This window comes from Cydia strobilella, chromosome 2 (genome assembly GCF_947568885.1).
Source record: "Cydia strobilella chromosome 2, ilCydStro3.1, whole genome shotgun sequence".
Classification (NCBI taxonomy): domain Eukaryota; kingdom Metazoa; phylum Arthropoda; class Insecta; order Lepidoptera; family Tortricidae; genus Cydia; species Cydia strobilella.
In genome coordinates, this window is record NC_086042.1 from 18,338,706 (window position 1) to 18,365,337 (window position 26,632).

General features: G+C 34.8%; 1 protein-coding gene across 2 annotated transcripts in view; it reads left to right on the forward strand.

The window, feature by feature from the left end:
* Nucleotides 1-2,455: 2,455 nt before the first annotated feature.
* Nucleotides 2,456-26,632, forward strand: part of LOC134753076 (insulin gene enhancer protein ISL-1) — a 73,533-nt gene continuing 49,356 nt past the window's right edge. The window contains exon 1 of one of the 2 annotated variants that reach the window (XM_063688848.1): nt 2,456-3,240. In XM_063688848.1, coding sequence (XP_063544918.1) covers nt 3,138-3,240 — 103 coding nt within the window. In that variant the 5' untranslated portion in view covers nt 2,456-3,137. The remainder of the gene's footprint in view (nt 3,241-26,632) is intronic. The other variant, XM_063688841.1, reaches the window with a different exon arrangement.

Here is a 26,632-nt window from a genome sequence, read left to right on the forward strand (position 1 = left end):
AGAACCCCGTTTTCACAGGTGAAGGCCTCCTCCAAAGCCTTCCATGTATCTCGGTCCTTTGCCACTTGTATCCAATTTGGCCCAGTAATTTTGGTGATATCATCTTGCCATCTCATAGTAGGTCTTCCTATCACTCTTTTTCCTAGAGGTCCTTTCCACGACGTCACCCTTGCTGTCCAGCGCCTGTCTTGAGTACGTGCTACATGGCCCGCCCACCTCCATTTAAGTTTTTTGGCATAGCTGAGAGCATCTATGCTCTTTGTGTGTTGTCTTATTTTTGTATGGTTGATTTTTTGTATTTTCTTGATGTTTAGCATACTACGCTCCATTCCGCGTTGACAAGTCCTTATTTTTTTTTTTAAGATAGATATAACTCCGTAATAGATGGATACAGTCTAAGGAAAAAACTTGCCTCGAAAATCAAGAAAATTTTATTCTCGTTCAGAGGGCGCTACTAGCTTTGGCCTACTGTCGTATAGATGGCGTTGACGGTTTCGTTTGTTATTTAACAATTTTAACGCATATCAGTGAAAGAACATGGGTCAAAATCATAAAAATAATTAATGCAAATAAAAAAAAACATTTATCCATATTTAAATACATTTTATCGTATTTTTATAAATATTTATTTTTAGTTTTAAAGTGTGTCGACAGATGGCAGTGAATTTACTAGGGTTACAAAATTTACTATGACAGTACCGCTCTAGTATAAGTTACTCTATGGTATATCGAAAGTCGATAAATGAGATCCCTTATAGGGATAAGTCCGCCTTTGTACATTGTATATATTTATGTTCTTTTATTGTGTTTGTAATCTGTCTTATGTACAATAAAGTGTTTACATACATACATACATGAGAAGTCCCTAATGACAATTCAAACTGCCACGAGAATTCCGGCCTCTGATTATAACCAGGCATCGTAAACTGCGAGCGAAATCCATTGAAGTACTAGGGTTGTTGTCAAGTCAAAGTACGTCATTTCAATGGATTTCGCTCGCAGTTTACGATGCCTGATTGTAACCGATTTCAAAAAGGTGGAGGTTCTTATTTCACACAGATCGTTTTTAAATTCGGACCCTTAAGAAATCGAGCAAATTACTATTATGTTATAAAGCAACATTAAACATACATATGTTTTAGTGTTGCTTTAATGGGCTTAAATCCGTCCCTGATCTACTCTAGGTATATGAAACACTTAGGTAGAGTCAAATGCATACCTACTGAACTTGATGAAAGACTTAAATTTTACTATTCATTCTAACTTTATTTATTTATTGATTCTCATTAGATATGTAAATAATTCGTTAAAATTGTAAGTACCTAATACGTTAACAGCATATAGCTATTACCCGATAAGTATCTACTTACCTACATGAAGTTGAGTATTTACATTTAGCATGTCTATAAATGTATCTACTACTACTAAATTACTGGTACTAAATTATTTGGGTTTTTATCTATTCCTAAAATCAATTAGTTTTTGTATTTCGCATCTGTTCCTGTTTCGGAAAAATATTTGTCGTCGTATCTATAGCAGGTTATACCTCAAAATGAGAGGTTAGTTAGTACCTACCAAAGAACGAAATAAGTAAAGCCTGACCAGGAATATATGATCACGCGCCATGTTGCGGAATTTCACTAAAACTAATTTTTTCATACTATACTGAACTGTCACTCTATACATGAGAATAACAGCGCCCTCTTGACAATGATCATGTATTTCTGATCAGGCTTTACCTACCTACTTTTTATGACATAATTTTTTATCCAAAGACAAAAAATAGACCAGGTGGAGAGTATTTTCTTCTTTAATCTGGCGATTCCACCACATTTTGCAAAAGTTTCGGAAATAGAAAAGATAACGTTTTATCTGTCATCTGCGCATTCAGAAGATAGTCTATCTATTGTCTTATCTATGGTCCCTAATGACGTTTGGCGCGAACACTTGGCGCCGAAAGTTTTTGCCCCCACACGTTGACAAAGTTATTAGACGGGAATTAATGATCACCTTTCTTTTTTTAGTTATTTTGGTCGAAAAATTTACACACTTAATTAAAAAAAATATTATTGAATGATGAAACTATTCGGCAGAGTCACAAAACAATGTTATTGTTGACATGTTATTTAAACATAAAAATAAAAATATCTTAATTCAGCTAAGTAAGTATTGATTTGTGAAAATAACTGATTGTAAGACAGCAGGTAGGTAATAGGTAGGTATAAAATTAGTAGCTATCTAGCTATAAAAATATGGACAAAATTCAAGGGAGATAATGTTAGTTTCATGTTCCTGTGTTTACAATTACAACTTTGCAGATTTTTACTGAAAATAATTGAAGAATAGAAATGTGTTACATATTTAAATATTGCACAAACACAAGATTAATTTTTTTGTCGTAGACACTGATTTAAAGTGGGTACCTACTCTCATTATTTATTTCACATCTGAACTCAACACTGAACATAACGAAATATACGCAAAATAATACATAAATAAAAAACACGACATGGAACAAGCAAAAATCAAGTCACGATTAACAAAAACAAACCAGCTAAAACACAAGAGATTAACATGGTCAGATTAAAAAATAAGTCAGAAAAAGGAGCTCACGGATCAAAACCATAAATCATGCTCATTATATCCGAACCGGATTATTTTTTACCGAAGGAAATGTTTAAAAAAGCATCAAAAGGCTATAGGGAAGCGCCATTTTGTGAGGGTACCTTCGATCAGGGCGGGAAAACAGTAAGGTGGTAACCAATAGAATCACTCGCTTTCAAAAGGCGTTCTAAAATCCAGCCAATAAGCGAAAAGGTCGATCCACTCATGCGCTCTGGCGTCGATCCATAGAATTATAGATATAGCACGGCAGTGTGGGCTTGGCCGCTGCCGCGACAGCACGTGCATGTCTGTACAAAAACATTTTTGTAAAAAAAATATGTCGAAGTGCCTCAAAAATTAAAACTAGTGAATACTATTTTGGTGTATTAAGTTATTTCAACCTTAGTGTTTGGTCTTTTTAAGTGTCCACCTGACAATAATAGAGCTTAATAATTATAGTCTTATAAGGCATCAAAATTGCTAAGAAGAAGGTAAAACGTTGTCGCACGGAGTTGGCGGTGAGCGAGGGCGTGATGGTGATGGCAAGCGGTGGCGGCGGGCTGGTGCAGTCCCCGCCCGACATGCTGCATCACCACAACCTCATGGACACCTCAAGCCACGTCGAGATGATGCCCAGTGAGTATGTCCAAGATCCCCTGCCCAAAGCCTATAAGCCTGCCAAAAGTTAAATATTTATTCTTTTACTGGTTGGTTTTACGTACCTATATTGCTATAGTTGGACACGAACATCAACCACTGAAAGATCCCTGATACCTACCTAGTGTAAGCTGTATAGTGCCGTAACGGAACCCTTATAGGATCACTCGTGTGTCTGTCTGTCTGTCCGCCTGTCACAGCCTATTTTCTCCGAAACTACTGGACGAATTAAGTTGAAATTTGGTATACATTGTGACCCAAAGACGGACATGTACCGCAAACAAATGAATATTAAACATGGGGGCCACTTTTGGGGGGTAAATTAAAAAATAAAGTTTTCAGACTATATCGTGTTATATATCAAATGATAGAGCTCATTGTAAAAATCTCGAATATATTTTTTTTTATAATTTTAGGATAAATAATTTAGAAGTTATTCCTGAAAATAGGCAAAAAATTACCATTACCATAGCAACGGAGATAAAGGGGGGGGGGGGGAGCCTTTATCTCCGAAACTACTGGGTCTAAAATTTTGAAAAAAATAAGCAAAATAGATATTTACCTATAGATTACAAGAAAACCTATTAAAAATCGCAGTCAAGCGTGAGTCGGACTTAATTACTTAGTTTTGATCCGACCCCTACGGGTTTTTTAAAGACATTTCACTCACGTTTCACATACAAAATACATAGTTTAAATTGTGTAATATACGGAACCCTTGGAGCGCGAGTCCGACTCGCACTTGGCCGGTTTTTCTTCAAGTACCTAATTAAACTATTTACAGTTTTGCTGATTCAGCTGTTATTGTTCTTATGGAAGAAACTTTTAAACAGCTGATGCTTTATTTCATGTTTATTTTACAAAATCTGATAAATAATTTTTGCAACATGCATACATAATTAAAGAAAATAAGGAAAAAATATTAGATTAAAAAATTTAATAAATTTAGCAAACAATGTCAGTACAAAAAAACTGTAACTTGACTATAATTTTATTTATACGAATATTTCTAGGATGCGGGTTGGCCTAAAACAAAGAGGGTGCAAAAAAAAGACAGAATTTTTTAGTAGGTACAATAACATGTGTTCTGGCGCTCTGTTTGATCGCGATCATCGCGGTCAACCTAACATACTCCTCGCTTCGCTCGTCGTCGCACCTATCTTGTCTCTGTCACTTAAATTTACTGTTCCAAATGATTGATTTTAATTTGTCAAGTAGTGGTTTCAACTTGCGGGTCAAATATCTCGGCCATTTTTGATTTTAGAGAAAAGTTTTTCCTACAAAACATGCTTATTTTAGCGTATTCTCTACGATAACATAATAAAAAATAGGTGTCATAATACCATCACTCCGATGAAAATTTTCGGCACCCCCTTTGCTTTAGTCCAACCAGGATGCGCATTTTATAAGATAAATGAAAAATGTAGTCGAACTAATACATGCAATTTTTTTAATATTCGATTTCATTGTTTCTTATTAGAATTACCCCTTGAAGCATGTCATGAGCATGAGAGAGTGAGACGCAATGCACATTGGATAAATACTTTGGTCTGGTGGAATACCACCCTTAGGTATGCAGCTTTATGAAATTATGATTCATGTTTATAGTAAAATGTTGCCAATGTTTAAAAACTGATATTAAATACTTAATTTACAGGATTTGTGGTTTACGTCTTTTGGTGTCACGTCCATTATAGGGGTGTTTACTATACTAGCTCGGTGTTTATCTTTTTGAGTTAGTGGAAGCCGGTCGATCCCAATTTCAAAGAAAAACCGCAAATCTATGTACAGGTTAGCCGTTTGGCACACGCATACTAGAGCTCAAAACAAAATTTTTGACCCGCAGTTTCTAAAAAAAACCCTTAGGAGGGAGTGCTGAAACATTTTTTTTGTATGGCGAATTAATTTTTTCAGAAACCTATCGTGTGTGGTATCATACGAAACGGCCTTTTGAGGCGATACAAAAAATATACCATTAAACATCATTACATTTCAGCATTTCTCTTTATTAAAATAAAAAGAATTTTCAAAACATACCAAGTTTGGGCTCCTCCAGATATGGCTGATCTTTTTTGTACAATATACCACAAATGATACGTGATACCCTCATATCTAACCCCAAAAAAGCAATTTTGAAAATATTTTCATTACGTTTTTTTTTTTTCAATATTACCTATAAGTGACATTGAAATACTGAAATATTGAAACTTTGTAATATTGAAAAATTAAATCGTATGATACCACACACGATAAGTTTCTAAAAAAAAATTTTTTTTGCCATGCATCCTAAGGGATTTTTTTTTAGAAACTGCGGGTCAAAAATCTTATTTTGACCTCTAGTATCTATGCGTGTGCCAAACGGCTAACCTATAAATCGATTTGCGGTTTTCACTAACTCAAATTGATAAACACCGAGCCAGTATAGTAAACACCCCTGTAATGGACGTGACACCAATAATGAGACGTAAACCACAAATCCTGTAAATTAAGAATTTAATATCAGTTTTTAAACATTGGCAACATTTTACTATAAACATGAATCATAATTTCATAAAGCTGCATACCTAAGGGTGGTATTCCACCAGACCAAATTATTTGTCCACTGTGCATTGCGTCTCACTCTCTATTAAGCAAAATATGAGACGCAATACACATTGGACAAAGAAGTCCATCCTAACTTCCTAAGTTAGAAATTTCATTAATTTCTGTCTGTTTTAAAATAGATGGCAGTTCATAGTTCATGACCTTTTTTTAATTTGTTAATTGTGTTGAAACGAATTGCAGTATGATTCAGTAGACACGTCGAAAAAATTTCGAGAAAGGACATTCAACTTTTAACGCACTACCGGGTGAAATTTTACAGGTATCAGGGAAATATCAAAAATACTCCAAACTTTTTCTTAAACGTCTCATGATTGTTGCTGTTACCACGTTACAGATGTAGTGCATAATAGTTTTTCATTGTATTTTTCGGAAACGTTTGTATTTGTCATGCTACTTCAGTCAACCTCAGTACTCTTTGTACCGAGACTGACTGAAATAGCAAGACACGTTCGTACGTTTCCGTGAAAATACTATGGAAAATAATTATGCACTACATCTTTACTCGTTGTCGTTAGGTTAGGTTAGGTATTTAGGTACTTTAAACAAAAGACACAGACACATTAATAATGCAATATTAGGGCCAACGACAATTTACTCAATAAATTTCGTCTAACCCTAATGTCAGCATTAGCTGAAATAATTCTACCCCTCTTATAAATCACGAAAGACTGATTTGCCCTCCCGTAACTTTTGTTTATTGGTGCATGCGAGAATTGGGAGATAAATGTTTTTCAAGTTATTTAATCAGGTACTGTTTTCCTTTGGTGGAACTCACTTGCTGACGCTACTATACAATAGCTAGGAATATTCTTTGTAGTAATGAATAGGTTGACAGATTTATATACATACTTAGTTTGTTTTTAAAGATGCAGAGTACTTAACTGAGGTAGCAATTTTCGTAGGTAAACCCTCGTTTGTTTAAATCTTAAACAAACAAAAGGTTTTTTAAAATAGGTATTACATTCAATACCTACCGACATAAAAAATGGGAAACTTAGCACTAAAGTCCTTAAGTACTGCCACACCACTACTCACTAGCCTACTCATAATAAAATAAAATGTTCCTAGTTATACTGTAAAAGCTTAGACTTAACCGTCGTAAACGCTGACCACCCGTGACACAGTCTGACAAAAACGTCTGTCCAGCCAGCTATACCGACTAGCCATATCTGTGTTTACTATCTTTAGACAGAGGGCATTCTAATTTAGCTCTTATTGAATTCACTTAGAGGCTACTAGTCACCCTTAGCTGGCCAGGGTTAGGTCCGGCCACTTTGAGCTTGTTTGCCCCTGCGCACTGCGCAGCTTTATTACTGCGCTAAACGTTTGCGCAAATACTGCTTGGAATTTATTCACTTCGTTAAAAAGGAAATTGCAGTACTATCCTATTTTTTTCCATTGGCTACACGGTAAATTATTATGTAAAAATGCTTTGGTCGAAATATAGTTTTAAAAACATTAGGCAACAGGAATTTCCACCACTATAGATTATGTTAAAAAAAGCGCAAGCACAAGATTTTGTAAATATAAAATGCCAAAGAATTCAATAATAGGTAAATACATTACATTTTTAATGTTAAACCCGTAGGTAAGTAGGTACGAGTAGGTATTACTAGTGATTAAAAAAATATCTAAGTATTAAAATTTGTATTCGAGATAATAATCATATTAAAATAATACTTTCATAGAAAAATTGCGAGAAACGTGCCGATTAAAAGCTATTAAATGAAATAATTACTTTACATTGAATTATCGTTGAAATACAGATAAATACGGATACATTGAATTCATATTCGTACAAAGACATAAAACCTTAACGGTTTTGTCTAAATCAGTTTAATGGGCAAGCCACGGCGCTGGTATAGGTACTACCTTACATCTTTAAGCTTCATACATAATTTATACAACAAATTTTGTCCACTGTAATGTCTTGGTCATCGGTGAGCGGCGCGGCGAGCAGCGGGCCAGGCCAGGTAACCGGACCACCTCGGGTTTATAGGGGTGCGAACGGTAGCTCGCACCTCCAGACTAAGCATATGTCTGAGTGCCACTGCCATCGGCTGCCAGTACGTGCTTTTTGGACAACGATGCTACCTGCGATTTCGTTTAGGATTTGTAAAAATATTTTATTGTTATTAAATGTACATTTAACAATAGTCAACTATGTTAACCGGGTAACATATTCGCCACTTTATATATAGGATAATATATAGGAAAATAAGGCACTTTTTACTCGCTTTTTATTCTAACAACCTAAGTATGTAATTCTTTCATATTTTATAACTTTTAAATTGTATTCAAGTCGAATAATTAACGCTTATTACTCGTCCCCTGGACTCGGACCTACGCGTGTCGGCACCTATGATGGGCACATTATGGCCTTTTATAGCCGGAAGCGGGCTGATTTGTGTTTAGCACTGTGCGCCTCGGTTGCCCAACACCAGTTTGGGCTTCAAACAGGTTGGCCTATTGGGAGATTCTGACATCTTATTTGATACAACCATAGGTCGTTGCTTATGCTGCTAGCTTTCTTTTTTGTAGCAGTCCAAGTACAGTAAGATCACGCAAAAATGCGCTTTAAGGGGAAAATCGCGTTCGTAACGTATAATCATAATATATTAGAGGGCTTTTAGGGACACGAGCATCCCCAGCCAAGAAAACCTCCCAAGTACGAAGCGTGGTTCAAAGGTTTGAATCAAACACGTTTAATTTCTATCTATACATGAACTTTCTTTTATTTAATTCCATAAAATTGTTACAAATATTCACGCCTTCTTGATAGGTAATTGTGAAGGTGTTACAAGCTTTTCAATCACAATCTCAAAAACTTGGAGTTGCACCTCTGTTATGTTTTTATGAGTGGCTACGCTGCCGTCGCTCGCCCACGTTTCATGAACGTCCCAAAAAAAACCACAAACAATCGCCTACGACAAGACTCAATTGATTTTCTTTCTGATGCTAGTGACGCTGTCTCTTAAAAATGTTACTTGGGGAGCCGTTAGGTTTCGCTAGATTTTCTAACTAAAGAAAATCGATTATTATGTGCTGTAGTGTGGGTGTATCTACTGACCCTATGCTATTTTATAAATAGGTAGGTAAAGGGTTATTTAGTCTTTAGTAAGAACATTTAAAAATGTTTACCTAGCCACTTAGTTATCTATAGGATTTGTTACAAAAGAGAATTATGAAAAGTTAATTTTTAACTACAATATCTACATTTGCAGTTTGTGTGTGCACTAGCTTGCAGCATGCAAATTTGTGGCAATGAGGAGCTTTTGTTACACATTAGTTTGTAAGCGTACTATGCCGCAGCAACCACCCACGGCTTTTGGTTCCGTAATATATGTAAGTTTGCACTTGGCTAACAAACCGTGAAACCAATGACTTTCTAGTAACATTTCGATACCTATGCAATGTCTTCCAGTATATAGACTTAATAAAAAAATCGGTTATCTTTTCCTTAATACAAATAATGTCACATACATATTATATGTAGGTGCTATAAATTCGACAACGTACAAAATATGTACTGGACCTAAAATACTAACCTTTTTTTGTATATTTTCCTAATCACTAACCATTACGATTACGACTGTTGAACGGCATAGGATGCTCTCTACTCAAAATGTTTGTGTGGCAATGGCAAGAGGGTTAAATTAAAGGTTCGATTTTTACATCTTCAATTTAATGATAAAAATCCAAATTGCCATATAATTAATTTCCTTTAAGATTTCCACACCAGCTCGTACAACTTATTCTCTTAAAAACTCTTACTCTTAAAAACTGATGAGAAATTTGCACTTTATCCACGAAAGTGGCAAAGTAATTTAATATTTTGAGTGGATCCCTCATTGCAGTGACTTAAGTGATGATTTTGGATGATAAATATTTAATAGTGTTCATTTATCTATCATTTATCTATTTTCCTCGTGTTGGTGTGGTGAAATCTTGTAAAACCCTTTTTTTAGTGTTATTATTAATTTTCTAGGTATGGTTAAGTCAATCTACTGTTTTTAACAATTGAACTGTGTTCGGACACTAAACACGGTATTATACATATAGGGGTCGTAGAATAACATATGTTTCGGAATTACTGGTATCTCCAAGTACAAAGCGACGGTAGTAAACTTTGATAGCGTTATCACTCCGCAATATGCTACAAAATGTTCATGTGATATTGTTACCCGTTGCCCTTTAGATATTTATTCTGAATTTTGAACACTGGTAATAATAATTGAAGATAATAATTTTTGACGTCATTTGCATCGGCATTTAGTAGCCGGCCTACATTATATAGTCAGCACCATCAGATAACTATATGTCAGCCAAAGCGGTGCACACAAATATCTAAACACGACTGTGTAGCTAAGGTGTTGTACATATCATATATATATATACTTAGTATGAAAAATGGAAATGGATATTTTTGACGTAAGTACATATATATATATTCCCAAGATTGTGCCCTACCTCACCAGTTGTTAAATATAATGTACGTATATGTATAAAAATACCAACTAGAGAAATGACGATAATTTATACACAAATTATTATCAATTATGATTATTATGAAACAGCTTACTAAAGTTAGGCTTCATAACAATATACCTGGGCATTGAGCATTATGAATATCATGATATCGTCGACTGAGCCACGTGATGAATAAGTCCTTGTGAAGACCTTGATTTTTATTATATTTTATTTTATTTTAATTATGTATTTGTGTAAAAAGTTAAAATTACAGCTCTACAAAATAACACTTAGTTTGACTGTGGAGTCAGGGATCAGCCTTACTAATACATACTCGTATCTACTATTCTACTTCAGTATATTATTATTATTAAATACATTCTGAAATAGGTATGAATTTCAAATTTGAGTAAGTAGCTATTATGCCCAGGGGGACACCCCTATGGAGTCTCCATTAGATATAGAGCATCCAAGAGATACCTTTTCAAATGGTTTTTATAGGGTCTCTATTGTTTCCTATATAATTTTAAGTCATAATGTATTGTTTTATCCACATTTTCGTTAGTCATAATTTGGTTTTTCTCAGAAACGCGTAACTTTTCAGGATTGCCATAAAACAAACCTATCCTATGTATAGGATAACCTGAGAAAATCCTTTAAAAGAAAACGGTTTCTAAATTATGACTAATGACAATATGATAATCATTACATTATGACTTTTAATCATTATGTCAAAGGGACCCCGATTTCTAGATCTAGTTTTTGTTTTGGCTCCAGTACTATACTAAGTATGTTCCCTACCCGGGCAAATGTTCAGTAAATCTCCGTAGTAGCTAATTATACTAATTACACATTCTAAGGACAACATATTTGCTTGCGGTTAGTGACCTGATGTTATGAATAGACTACCTATATTTGATTAGATCGAGGTGTCCCTAATAATGAAGCTTTTGCTCATTAGTTTGCTAGGGTATAGCCTTGCTAAAGCGTAGACCGGGCGTGATTTTTATGTTTAATGCGTATCTGTGTACTTATGAAATAAATATATTATTATTGTTAATTTCCTCGAATATTCAAAACAGTCGGATGAATTTTAACGACTGAGCTATCTTTACATTTCAGATCAGTCAGAAGCTGTACCTACATGGTTTATATTTATTTATGGAAGCGGTAAAATCAATTGCATATTATGATATTTTTTGTATTGTAAATAAATAAGTGGAACTTACAGTCTTACACTATGGTAAGGAAACATCAGTTTTACCTGCGAAAGCTGTTTTTACATAGGCAGTAGTTATTTCCATACCTAATTATTATTCTAATATAAAATCTAGTAATAACACAATTTATAAATGCTTAGGTATTTATAGTGTAAAATGCACAAAAAGCTAATTTAACAGTAAAAAGGTCCAACGACGTGGCGTGGACGGCGTGGTATATTCAATAAAAGTCAGAATACTGCATTATACATAATACGCCGTACCTATATGTATACCTTTGTAAGGTATTTTATGAGCGGTGATATATTTTATTGGCTAATTAAATTAAAAGTTACAAGCATGTTGAAAGTTACTACATTAAACTTTTTTTTTATTCGGGTTGATAAAATAGTACATTTCGATGCTAGTGCGGAAAGTATTTCCGCGCATGTATCGAAAGACGTTTTTTAATACAGTTGCGAAAACATAAGAAAAACAACAAGTAAGGAATTCGAAACTTTTATATTATTAATTATGTGACATCACACTTTGACATTATGAAGAGGTGTTTTTTAGCTGGGTGTTATTATTATTGAACCCACTTCAATGAAAGTTTTTTTTTAAATGCATGTTCTATAAGACAGAAACAATTGTAAATATAAAACATTGTACTATTATTACCCAAATATCGTTAATTACGATTATTTGTGTATCGTACATTTATAAAAACATTATCGAATGTTGCCTTTGGAAACTTAAAGCAGAAAGAAAAAACGCCTCTTCTTTGACAGGCGTTCCGTTCCATTCAGACAACTTATTAAGAACGGTTTTTCAATATTCAATATAAAAAAATAGACGTGTTATAATGATGAAGAGATAAGTAATAAAATATGAAATATGTAAATTTTTCGTATTCTTACATTAACAGTAGGTTTTTATGTTGATTACGACGTTTAAAGGAAACTAATATTAATACTCATCATTAAGTAGTCATGAATTGGAACAAGAATAAATTTAAAAAAATTGGAAAAGTAAAAAGCACAAGTTTGTTGCCAGTATGAAATATTGACACAAAGACATATGAAATTAGTATGCATATAATCGATTACAATTTCTTTATAATCGATTACGTGCATACAATTTTTCTAACTTAAATAATATTTTGTTGTAATTGTAAACAATAAATGTAATTAGCGTATTTCAAATTAATTAATAGCATATTTAAATTAAGTAAATTAATTAATTAGCGTAATATTTACAAAGAAACGTAAAAAAACATTAGTTTAAAAATTTAATTTTTATTTTGACATTTTAGGTCTCCTTAAACGCAGCCATACTTGTCTATGCAATTTAAAAAGTTTATATTTAAAAAGTTATGTCACCAGGTCGTCGCTCCATCTCCTTGGAGGCCTACCGGCAGTTCGCAGTTGTGTATAAATTTGTAAATACTTAGTTTAAATCAATAACTTTTACAGTACATATGGTGCTACTTTCTCGCACTAGTGCGGGAATGAGCACTTTTCGTGCATATGTCGAAAGTTTAAAGGGCCATATGTACTGTAAAACGTTGTACGATACACGTGCGAAAAGGTAATTCGCAACTCGTGTCGATTTAAAACACTCCCTGCGGTCGTGTTTTAATTTATCGCCACTCGTTTCGAATTTCCTCTTTTCCGCACTTGTATCGTAAATAACTATATAATGATAAATATAAGTGATATCTGTCTTCATAGTGTTCTTCCGAAGATTTGGTTCAAAGGGGTAAGAGCTTACATTGTTACCAGAAAAATCTACAAAAATAATGTACTTGATTTTCATTGTATCATTTTAGGTGTTTGCTGCTGTCTTTGAAAAGATATTAGGTACATAATTATGAGCTGTTGGTACTTTTAATTTGTCAGTACAGTCACGTCTGAGAATATCGATACGGACAAAGTGCCAGAAGTATGTACTTACCTATACTAAGGTCGTGTATACATATTTTTGGCACTTTGTCCGTGTCGACCTTAGCTTAAAATAATAATGTTTTGAAACCTAATATATGTAATTTCCTCATAGGTGATGTGAAAAGCAGTATGTGTCACATGGTAGCAAAATTATTTTCACCTTGGGCGTTAATACTTGAATCCCTCACTACGCTCAGGATTCTATGTTAGAATCCCTCGCTACGCTCAGGATTCTATTATAGAATCCTTCGCTTCGTTTAGGATTCAATTGTACGCCCTCGCCGTAAATATGTCATTTTGCTCCCTTGTGACACAATCTACTATTGTGCACGTAACATTATTTTTGTTCACACTTATCTTATAGGTACCTAAGGTACCTAATATTATATTAATTGGCAAAGCCTTGAACTTCGACGGACGGGAAGATTTAGGACTACCCATTTTGACTTAACTAAATTTAAATAAGCATTAGATAACAATGTACTCGTACTTTAGGTATCAGAGCACCAAACATCTAACTGAAAAAAAAAACAATTGGTAAATAAAACTTACTGAGTTATTGCCTAGTTTGGCATCGTATTCAAATGTACCTACTTCGGATGCTGGGCTTAAGTACGGCGGGCCCTTTGATTCAAGTCAGATTTATCTTAACATCGGACTTCCGTAAGACTTAGGGATGCTGCGAGAGGGTTCTGTGTAGAGTTGTCAGTGTCTACCACTCAACATTGCTTAAGCCTTTATAAGGCAGAGGGAATATATTCCCCATCTGATTATGAACATTATTTCGAAGTGCATTGCATTTTGCATTTCTGACACCCTTATAAAATGTTAAAACATTTTTTTAACTTTACAAGTTTTTTTTTAAACCTTGACCCACTAAGATTAGGATTAGATTACCTACCTACTACAAAAGCCACAAATCGGAAAAAACCTTTGCCATGCGTTCATTACTGCTCATTATTATTGGTATGTAAATTCTCAAAATATGTAAAAATGAAAGTCCATTTTGAGTTTACCCCCTTCTCAGTGAGTTTGAACCTTTATTTTTTTCAACAATTAGTTATTATTATTTATACGACATATCCAAATTACAAAGAGGATAACGATTCCTTACTTTAGTTCAAAAAATATTTCTTTTATCAATCTAAGGTTACAATTTTTTTATTTGTTAAAACTGCTTTATAAGGAGACATATAAACATACGTAAGAATCTTACATTTTAGCCAGGGGCTTAAGGGCGGTCAGTTTAATTATTAAAAAAAAGCGAAGACGCGGCGTTTTATACCTAAACCTAGCTTGGTACTGTCATTTCGTTCTAAGTATGTACCTAGTTTTATGATGACCAATGAATTTTATTTACTGTAGTTCAAAGTACTTGACACCCAACAAAAATACGGAACCCAAAACATTTTAACCATAATGCCTTCAAATTTATTATTTTTTTCTTTTCGGTCAGCTAAGGCGCCAAGTATTTTTTTAATGAGACCACGTTCGGGACATTTTCAAGCTCTTCATTTTACAAACTCGTAGGTGCCTTAAACGAGAATTTTAAAAATCAATTCTATTGCAATCGAAACAAGTTAACATTTACAATAAATAGTAAATAAATACCAGATGAGGATACGACATTTTAAACATTGCCAAGTTTAGAGCGGAAAATTAAGGTCCTTTATGGAGTCAAATTGTCACCGATAGGATCTCCGATCTTTGATTACGTTTGCTTTAATTTTGTTAATTTTCGAAGCCTTATTGATAATTAGAGATATAACTTAATTGAAAGTGAGGTAACTTCATAAACGAGACGCAAATGTTCTCAGTGTGAATTTGTTTTTATTGACTCCAAAAGACTTGTATATATTGATATTTTACATGACTAGGTAATTTACGTTATCATGCACAAAATTATTGATCTTATCGAATATCTGGAAGCGGTAAACATTTACACCATTAATTTACACAAGCCGCATCAATCCTGTATTGATTTGACTTAAAAAAAAATTCTATGTATTCAAGGAATAACATTTTAAAGTCACAAATTTCAATGCGACCTCCGTTAATAAAAAAACGAAACTTGACCTGAGTAGACAACTGGCCATATGGGCTTCATAAGCAAAAAATGCCATTTCAAACTGACTGGAAACGACGGAATTATTTTAATGTTAACGCAATTTAGAACTTTTCAAAAGTAGTAAAAGGGGGTGAAATGTACCTATATTAAAAGATCTCTACAATATGTTAATCCTAGAAAACGGTTTACTTGACATATTACGCATCTTTATCATGGCATTGAAAAAAAACCTTAATTATTTTATGTACCTACTTAACAATTATTTAATTTATTTTCAGTTACTGGTACGCAAATAGGTAAGCAAGAAAATTATCTATAGTTGTTTTGACTTCCGATGTTGTTACTCACACTATATATATCTTTGCTCACACTGAACTTTCTCTATAGGTTCGAAATTATCCTATCCCGACCGCTACCTAAAAAAACCTAAACGTCAGCCACAACAAGTACACAATAAATCATTAGGGCAACTACACATGGACAATATTTTAACGCCATGGTCACCGACCCAAGATTATAAAAAAAAACACAAAAACTCCGGATGTTCGACGCGCCGGTGTTGGCGACAAAAATGATGGCGCCTCCATTTTTTTTCTTATCACAATTAAACAAATTCACACCCTCTCAGATTTTAAATAGGATTCACAATCGAGTGGTAAAGCCGTCTTCTTACCAAAAAGAATCAAATTTCAATTGAATACGACATTACTTTTGTCTAAGTGTTATTTCAAACGACCTATTTCGACTTTATTATGCTAAGCTAGTAAAGCTAGTGATCCCATGAACGGAGTTCAATCATATGTGTACATAATGGCAAAATATTAAAATGAAATAACTAAAATTTCATTGCACCTTTTTCTACTGACAAAGTTGTTTGACAGACTATATTTGCTAGAATTCAGTCAAGTGGATGTTGTCAAATAAAGAAAATAAAACATGAACAGTATTTTCCTATAACCGTGACTACTTAACTTACAGCCTTATACTATATATTATATTATATTTACGTGCATAGTGCTGTCACCCTCATACACCGAAGCACCGAAGCGACGTGCGAATTCGCATCAGTGTGATAACCGCATAAATAAATAACATGTTTCATAAATTTTAAATACATACATAAATGTTCACAAGAAATGCCTTTACGCGACATAGGTAGAGGTACATATTTAAGAAGCGAACAAGAAAGTAACAAATTTCATTTTTGAAAGTTAAAATGACTCATCTTATCTAAATGCGAAATTCCAATAACATCAGATCACTAATGAAAAAGTTCTAACATAATATAACCCAACAAAAAGTTTGTAAAAAAACTACACAGTTAAATCTTAATAAATTCCTCGGGAACAAAGACAAATTAGCAGGTAGGCTCACCTAATGACGCATTTCTTTGGCACGTGCAAAGACTGAGGCGCCACCTTTATCAGCCTTTAACAGTAAACTGAGTTCCTATATAAAAAGAAATACACCATGTCACTCAAAATATTTTGCAAATGACAAAAAAGGTACATTGTCATCGTATGCCTTAGAAAAGAAGTTGTGAAGCTGTCAGTATAATTTGGCAGCTGTCAAAATGGGCGGCAATTTGTAAAATATTTTGCTCTTAATCGTTTAGTTGGGCGTTCGTATCAGCCTAGTTTTGTTCTATTAGGTAGTTTCTTTTTTCGTGTGTTGCATTGGTCAATTTGTTTTATTAAGTATTATGAAAAGTCTAGCTTTTTGTATTTTTTATTTTGTTTTAATAATATTTATACCTATATGTTGTGGCCAGATCTTAGAATTGATAATTTCATGATGTGGCAATGATTTCATTATTAATTTTTTTGATTATTTCATCAATAGTCAGATATAATAAATAATTTGATAATTGTCAAAATCTATGATCTGGCTACCAATCATTAGCACACCAGCTTATCTGAATAACCCAACCTTATTTAGCCACGTATTTAGGACGGTAACGTTAACTAACGTTATATCAACATACTTACAAGGAAACCTACCCAACTATCCGGCTCCGAAATGATTTATTTTTATAGGTATAATTATGTTATAGAGTAGTCTAAAATAACAGACACGTATTTTGTTTTAGCTGCCCAAACTCAACCTACTGGGAGAAATTGTCCTCCAAAGTACTGAAAAGTGACCAAACCCTCTAACTTCTGTAGTGAGTTTTGTTCAAGCAAATTGCTAGTTAATTACTGGTTTGATTATATGTTGGAGAACATGAAAAAGAAATGAACACGTGTTTTGTTATTTCGGCTCACTCATATTTTACAAAAAAAAAACACACTTCATAGTTTCATACTTCTCATCGACCAAAACTCTATACAGAAGTTAGAGGGTTTGGTAACTTTTCAGTACTTTGGAGGACAATTTCTCCCAATAGGTTGAATTTTGACACCAAAACTCTCTACAGAAGTTAGAGAGTTTGGTCACTTTTGAGTACTTTGGAGGACAACCCTCTAACTTCTGTAGAGAATTTTGGTCGATGAGAAGTATGTTTTTTTGTAAAATATGAGTTTGAGCCGAAATAACAAAACACGTGTCCATTACTTTTTCATGTTCTCCATCTCCAACATATGATCAAACCAGTATTTAACTAGCAATTTGCTTGAACAAAACTCACTACAGAAGTTTGGGCACTTTTCAGTACTTTGGAGGACAATCCTCTAACTTCTGTAGAGAGTTTTAGCCGAGTATGAAACTTTGAAGTCTGTTTTTTTGTAAAATATGAGTTGGAGCCGAAATAACAAAACACGTGTCCATTACTTTTTCATGTTCTCCAACATATAATCAAACCAGTAATTAACTAGCAATTTGCTTGAACAAAACTCACTACAGAAGTTAGAGGGTTTGGTCACTTTTCAGTACTTTGGAGGACAATTTCTCCCAATAGGTTACGTTTGGGCAGCTAAAAAAATACGTCTGTTATTTTAGACTACTCTATAACATATAAAAAAATAAATCAAATCCGAGCTGGACAGTGATGTTATAAATCGGGTAATTTTTAGGCATGCTATGGTAATGACATCTTAAGCAATTTTGAAAATGACATTTCACTGATTTAGGATGAGTTAGCAGAGTAAAGATTATGTGTTTCACTTTGGAAAAAATGTGTTAATTCGGACTCATCCCGTGTCTTAGATAATTTTCAAATCATATACATAATAACTACTTACAGGTGGCTATGTACTAGGTACAAATATTACTATTAAAAAAAGTAAAAAAATCTGACCTTAATAGTGTGCCAACCTACGAATGCCAAACCCAAATCACAATTTTAACAATTAAATCATCTGTATTATCGCAGTATGAATCATATGTTATAAATATTATCTATACAATATTACCTAATAAAAGTTGTGAAAATGTCGCCGAACGGGTTTACTTTACACACATATACCGTTGAATACCTAGTTCACAATTTCTGTAATGTGCCTTACCTCCTCATATAAGAAGCCGATTATTCAACAAAACACTCTCAAACTCGGACATACGTTATCTTCTGTCCACCATAAAAGACCTATAATGTCCCTTAAAAAAAAACAAAAGAAATGTTTGAAAAAGCGTTATCTGTGACCGGCGCCAGTGGCAGCGCGGCGGCTTTTTTTTAAACCTTTTTTCGAAGCAAAAATCTCGTCTCTTGCCTTCGTAATTGACAGAATTTACGTGCGAGATAAGACGGTTTATATTGTTAAGAATAACCCGTTTGGTTCCCTTTCGATTTCTAAATCTGTTCGTTCGGGGACAGTTCAATTTTTAACATTAGATTTTGTAAACTTATTGGTAAGGATAATTTTGTAATAAACACAAACATTAAACTTATATAATGAGTACGTTGCACAGTAACACTTTTGTTACGTGTTAGTACAAGCGAGTGCGTGCAAAACGATCGTTTACCTGTACTACAACTAAAGGTAAAGTTAGCAACATAAATAGTACCGGTTCAGATAACATTGTGTATCAAAACTGTTTATCTCGCGTTTTTACAACGCACACCAACAGATTCTAGTTTCTCACACCACACATCTCTCATCAATTAAAAACGTCACTCAATACGATTATTTGCTAATCGTGGGAACGTTCGTCTGTCCGTCTGTCACGTCATGGTCACGTCCCTAAGTGCGAAGGAATTTGTATTGAATAAACAGCAAATATTTTTCCAGATATTCAATTAACGGTCTGAAATAGTGGGCGCAATTATTAATTCAGATCCACTTTCACGATTGGCACAGATTTCTTAATTAGTCAAATACAAATATTAGTTGGGATTGGAATTTTTGAACCTATTTTGCAATTAATTATTCATTAATGGAAATACCCATAAACTAAACTCGGAATATAAGAACGAGTATTTTTTAAACAGCTGACCCTAGTCGCGGCGCTCCTGTGCTAAACCTACAGGTGTCAGAAAACTCTGAAAAGAGCCAACCGCAAAAGCAATTCTTTATATCTTACACAGACAGATAAATGATTACCTACCTACTTACCTACTCACAGATAATATTGTAAATGCCCTAGCTTTGTACCGGATTGTGTCTTTTACCAATGCACCTAACAAATAATAAAATGCGGTAGGTAGGTACTATGTGATGTGGTGATCTTATAAGTGAAAAACATCTAGGTACTTAACGTATAATTTAATTGTAGTATTACCGGATAAAGCTTCATACGTTAGATAAGTGGAATTTCGGCTAGCTTGTGTTTATTTGTCCAATATAAGTATACTTACTGATAAGTTCAAAAATTCACCTTTTTCCATATGGTTCATTTTCCATTCATCTTTCATCGATTAATACTTAGAATTTGAAAAAAATAAAATTCGGACTTATGCCGCTCCTTATGTATTTAATCCATATTGTAAATCCGTACGTATTGCGTATTAGGATGTTTTCATTTAACTGTGTACAGTCAAGGGCATAAATATATATACATGAGCCATTTGTCTGGATCGATATTTTTGCCTTCGACTGTACCTACCATTAATGGCCGGTTAGCAATTGTCACAACTTTGACGATCAATGTCTAATCCCATACATTTTGTCATAAACGTGCAGGGGCGTAGCTAGAGGATATGGCGCCCGGGGCAGTCACCAAATTTGCGCCCCCTGACGACTGACAAAAGTTTTCCTGCTGCTGCCTTTTGCCCATTTTGGCGCCCCCCCCCCCCTTGGATGGCGCCCGGGGCACTTGCCCCCTCTGCCCCCCCCTAGAATACATAGGTACAATGAAAATGCCTATTACGCAAACTGAAACCCTATAGAACGGTAATTGATACATAATTACCGTTCTAGGGTTTCAGTTGAAATGTATGAAGATTTTGTTCCATTCCCAAGCCTTGCATTGTCGTATGTTGCATTTCCCGAACCACGCACTTCGCATACAGACAATTGGGCATATTCGATATAATATTTATAGAGGCATTTTATAATGCCTATAGGTTGAGGCTGCGATCAACTTTTTATCCATCATTCACGTTGTCATAAAACCCTTTCCGGCTACTGGTCAGGGTTTGTACTTTTTTTTAGTTACGGCAGTGTTACACTGGGCGATTATTAATATTTATAGTTGTATGAAATAGAATAGAATAAGTAAATGATATGGAATAAGTAAATCAACGTGAACACGATTACATGTCAGTATTTATTTTTAAAGTTTCTCCAACGCAACGCAGATCGGTTACCGACGTCTTCGTGTGTTTGTGGAGGTTTTCAGTGAAAAAAAAAATGTAATTTGGTTCCAACAAATTTAACAAAGACTGAAATCCAATTGAAATAAAACTAGTTTGTGGCCAGGATAAAGTGGAAGGATTTTAACGCTTAATCGCGCACAAAAAAGGTAGTAAATTTATACCTCCTTCGTGTTAAAAATTGTCCTAGTGATTCTGGCTAGGAAATAAGTGCATTAGATTATCAATATCCAGGTCCTAACCTGACCTACACCGCGTAAATAATTAACCCTCTATCAGGCATAGTACGAATTTCGACCATTCAATATAATTTCAACCTTAGAGCACTGCGATTTAAGGTTCAAAAGGACTTTCGGAAAATCGTCTCGTTGAATCACTAAATCTAAATTATTTGCATTTTTTGGGAAAACCGTCTATAAACTCAGGACTGGTGCGGCCTGAAAAAGTGTTAATAGGTATGGAAGTAATGATTTATTAGTCGAGCCGCGTATAACTTACCTGGATATATACCTACGGGGCCTAGTGTGTCCCGGCCGCTAAGCCCAGTCCCGATAATCCGACGTCCTACCGGGCTTGTCGCTAAGTCGACGATGGGATCTTTAGCCCACGTACTTTGATTGGCATGTTGTTTCAACTTCGTATTAATATGGAGTAAAGCGTGTTTATAAGTGAGACACGAAACTTCTTGTCAAGTAAGTTTTTGATCTGAGATTGGTCGGATTTGAATATTTTATTTTGTAGGGCAGAATTTTATTAATGTAAGTACGCAAAACAAGTACATATGTATTAAGCAAAAACTCTATCATATCATGTTTTTATTTTCAACTTCATTGCATAGGCAATAAAAAATCTCATTGAAATGATTCTATTCTATTCTAACTACTTTAAATTTAAATAGGTATTAGGTTTAGGTACCTTCTCTTTGTTTATTTAACTTTAAATAATAAGAAGATAATAAGTGGTTGGAGAGCATACCTATGACCTATGCTATTGTGATTTGTGGCCTATACGCTACTTATAATATGCTACGTACTGTACTAAGGTATATCATATACCTATAAGCAAAGCAAAGCTTCCAAATATGTATTATGTACCAATCTACCAAGTGGGTTAACGTATGGAGTTTTAGTGTATTTTTTTACTACACAGAGCTATTGAATATATATATTTATATACGAGTAGGTAGGTAGGTATGTATTTTCGGTATTTTATTGAACTAAGTGCAGTGCGGTGTACTTAAATAACCTTCAGAACAAATTCATTCTCATACCTGATTAATACTGTAATGTTAGCCTCAGCTCGTAAAATGACTTAAATGACAAATCAATCGATCGGGACCTGTAATCTCCCATCTTTGACGCAGTGACGCCATCTAGACGGGGATACAGCCGTCACGGGTCTTTATCTGATCTTGTGGGGCCAGGAGAAATGTGACAGAGTTGCAACAAGTTACAGCATTTGAAGTCTAGGTAAATAGTTATTTGTGCAACAAGAGAGGAAAGTTGGTTTTCCTTGCGAGTATTTATTTTGAGTCCCGAGAAAGCGAAAGATTCTATAATTGAATTGAAAAAATTCTAAGGTAGAATCTTGAGCGTAGCGAGGGACTCAAAAACACGAGATGTAAAATAACTTTGCTCTCGTTTTGCACACATAATTTTTCACCTCAGTAGTGAGAACATATTAAAGGTTAAAATGTATTTCGAATTACACAGACTAAACAGAAAAAAAGTATTATAATATGTACTTACCATATCATAGCATACCATACCATACCATACCATACCATACCATACGATACGATACCATACCATACCACACCACACCACACCACACCACACCATACCATACCAGACCATACCATACCATACCAGACCAGACCATACCATACCATACCATACCATACCACACCACACCACACCACACGATACCATACCATACCATACCATACCATATCATACCATACCATACCATACCATACCAGACCATACCATACCATACCATACCATAACATACCATACCATACCAGACCATACCATACCAGACCATACCATACCAGACCATACCATACCATACCATACCATAAAAAAATGTAATAAAAGTATGAAGTTCATGGCCTTCACTAAATTAAAAAGTTACATTGTTTCACTCCAGGGAGTGACGAAAGTAGGCTTGTTCGAGGTGCTGAGGTGAAAATATAATTATAAACCTATTTTGCATGTATAACTAGCCTTTAAATGTAAAGTTTGGTTCAATATTTCTGTATGTAAACTTCGGGATGAATTCTAAATTCATTATACGCAATATAATCCGTTTAAATATGTAGTTTTAATTCATAAAATTTCATTCTTACAATTTTATTTCAAAAGTGACTAGACTAAATTTTTCGGTCCTCGGTCCCCGTGTGAACTTGCATCTTGCATTTGCGGTTGGGGTTATGGCACAAAAGTCACCACATTATAAATGAATGACATTCCTTATCGGAATTCATACCCAGGTTCACCAGCTTCTTTCTTAGGTAGGTAGTCACTATCAACTCGGCTGTGGGCCGTTAACTACTACCTTAATACTTTGCGCCACCAGTACCTTCCTAGAAGCAAAACCGCTGAAATTTTGACTACGAGTCGCTCGTTCCCTGGCCCACACCGCACGGTAGCGGCGTTACCAACATATCGATGCATTGATAACATTTCAGAGTGACTCGCAGAATTCGGTTCTCACGCCTAATCCGCGCCTGCGCCACAAGTCCTGCCCAAGAAATGCTTCTCGGATGCCATTGCCTAAGTGATCATCTGATCATGTGCAATCACTTTTAGATCTAGGTAATAGGAGAGTCATAAAACCTAATCGCAGATAGCGTTTTAGAAAATTCCCTATCCCTATAAGTTTAAGGACGTCTATTGATCACCTTTAATATATTCAGTATAAACTAATAAAATAATAGTTACACAGTTACACGCAGTTTTCTACACTTTTTTTATTAACCAATTATAAACGCTACAATTTATAATTCTACTTACAGTACAGACGCAAAGTTCAGCTTATCTACTTAATATGGAACATGTTAACCGGGGCAAACAGTCCAACAATAAGCTATTTTCGTCCGCTGTATTTACTCGCATATTTGCCCTTCCTATTACCGGCGCAGCCCTTTACTCTATACCGCGGTAGGACCTGCTAATTTTTACCTCCATCCTTTACAAATATCCTTAAACCAACAAGAAATTACATACGGGTCAAAATCCCGTCACATATAAACTTATATCCTATACAAATTGCATGCGTAATTATTTTACTCGACGCAGGATTCTGACTGCTATTGACAGTGTTAAGTCGACTTTATTTGTTTGACGAGCAGTTTGAGCTGGATCCTGGTGTTGTGTTTCGCCTTTCCTGCATAAGGGACAGAGACGAATGTAGTATTGTAGATACAGATAAATTTACATAATTGATTGACACTAATTTACTCATCTAATTATCTACTGAGTTTGCTACTCTGGTACGTGTACCATCAAGTTCGCTTTAAAGATATAAGGCCAAACCAAATGTATTATCATTGATGTGTTCAAACATTTATACACTAATGCCATTGGGTCCAATACTTACAGATCCCATTTGGTTTGATCAAGCATGCAGTCCAAAACCACTTTTGTACACAACCCAAGGTCAGGAAACTGCTCGAACAGGCACATATTAGACTGAGCTTTCTCCACAAGCGTGGCGCATGTACCGACGCGCTAGAGATAAGCGTAAATCTGTGTCTGGTCTGGTAGTAAACTACCAGGCCCAATATGGCCATTGCATACCGAGCACGAGAAAGTCGTTCGTCTTAGATGAACCAGTATAAGCGTACCCACCGAGGTACCTAGAGGTCACAGTTAGACGGTTAGATTAGATGGGTCGCCTGAATTACGCGATGGGAACAGTCCAGAGCTGGCGCAGCATTCCTTTGATGAATATGAGAAGACAGATGTAGTGGTTAGCTTAAGGACTTATAGAGATATTTTCAGTCGGACATCGGCATTTTTTATTATATTCTCTATTTTTAGGGTTCCGTACCTCAGAAGGAAAAACCCTTATTGTATCGTAAACAACTAAATTTTAAACATGGAGGCCACTTTGGGGTGGTAAATGAGAAAATTAAAAAATAAAGTTTTTAAAACTATATCGTGTTACATATCAAATGAAAGAGCTCATTATAAGAATCTCCCCCCCCCCCTCTCCTTTATCTCCAAAACTACTGGGTCTAAGGTTTTGAAAAAAATATACAAAATAGTTCTTTACCTCTAGATCACAGGAAAATCTATTAGAAATGTAGAGTCAAGCGTGAGTCGGACTTAATTACTTAGTTTTTGATCCGACCTCTACGGATTTTTTAGACATCTCACGTATCACCCAAAAATAGGTACATTGTTAAAAATTGTGTAATGTACGGAACCCTTGGAACGCGAGTCCGACTCGCACTTGGCCGGTTTATTTATTCTGCGTGATTATAATAGTGATTCTGAGTTTTACGGAAGACATATCTTTGCTCCGATTCGATATTAGTCATACAAGACTTAACAAAAACAATCCAGATAAGACAATCATCGAAAGTAACTACATAATTTTGCGTTTTTAATCAATCTGCAAAAAAATATGAGTGATTTTTTGTAAACCATAACAGGTATTACTCCCAAAAACGTCACGCACACAGTCTTTCATCGAATGCTACTTAACATTGCCGGATATTGACTCGATTTCTATTTGTGTCGTAATTTCGACCATAAATGACGCCAAAGTAGCACCATGTCACGTCGTCGAACTCTGCCCATTAAAAAACCTTTCAAAACAAAAAAGGGCAGATCTTTTTCGGTCCAAAGGTGGTGAGTACACACGCGGCGCACTTTGGCGGCTTTGGGAAAGAGGAGACAACACTACGGGGTGGTTTATGCATACAGTGGCTATCTAAACTTAGATTATTATTGCGAAAATACGATTTGGTCACAAGTGAAAACACATTTCCAAACGCTGTCATATAACTTGTGAAGACGGCCTGCCTTACATAGCCTGTAAAATTTACCTCTAGTATATGACACGACACGATTCACGAAATAAAACCAAATTAATAATGTAGGCAAGACTTACTATAGTTTCTTGATTGGGTTATTAGGCGACTTTTATGTTATTTTTATTTTATTTTATTGCTGTCAAACTTGTTTCCTAATTTGAATGTTGTTTATTTATTTATGTTAATTTTATTTCTGCCGGCGGTGCGGCGAATCTGAATTGAATGTCTATAATGCTTGTTAATTATTCAGCTCATTTAGGCTTATTTTCGCAACAAAAAATTAAGATTTAGATTCCAGAAAAATACTAAATTGAGTCCGTACAGGGTACAGGCTTTACAACGATGAAA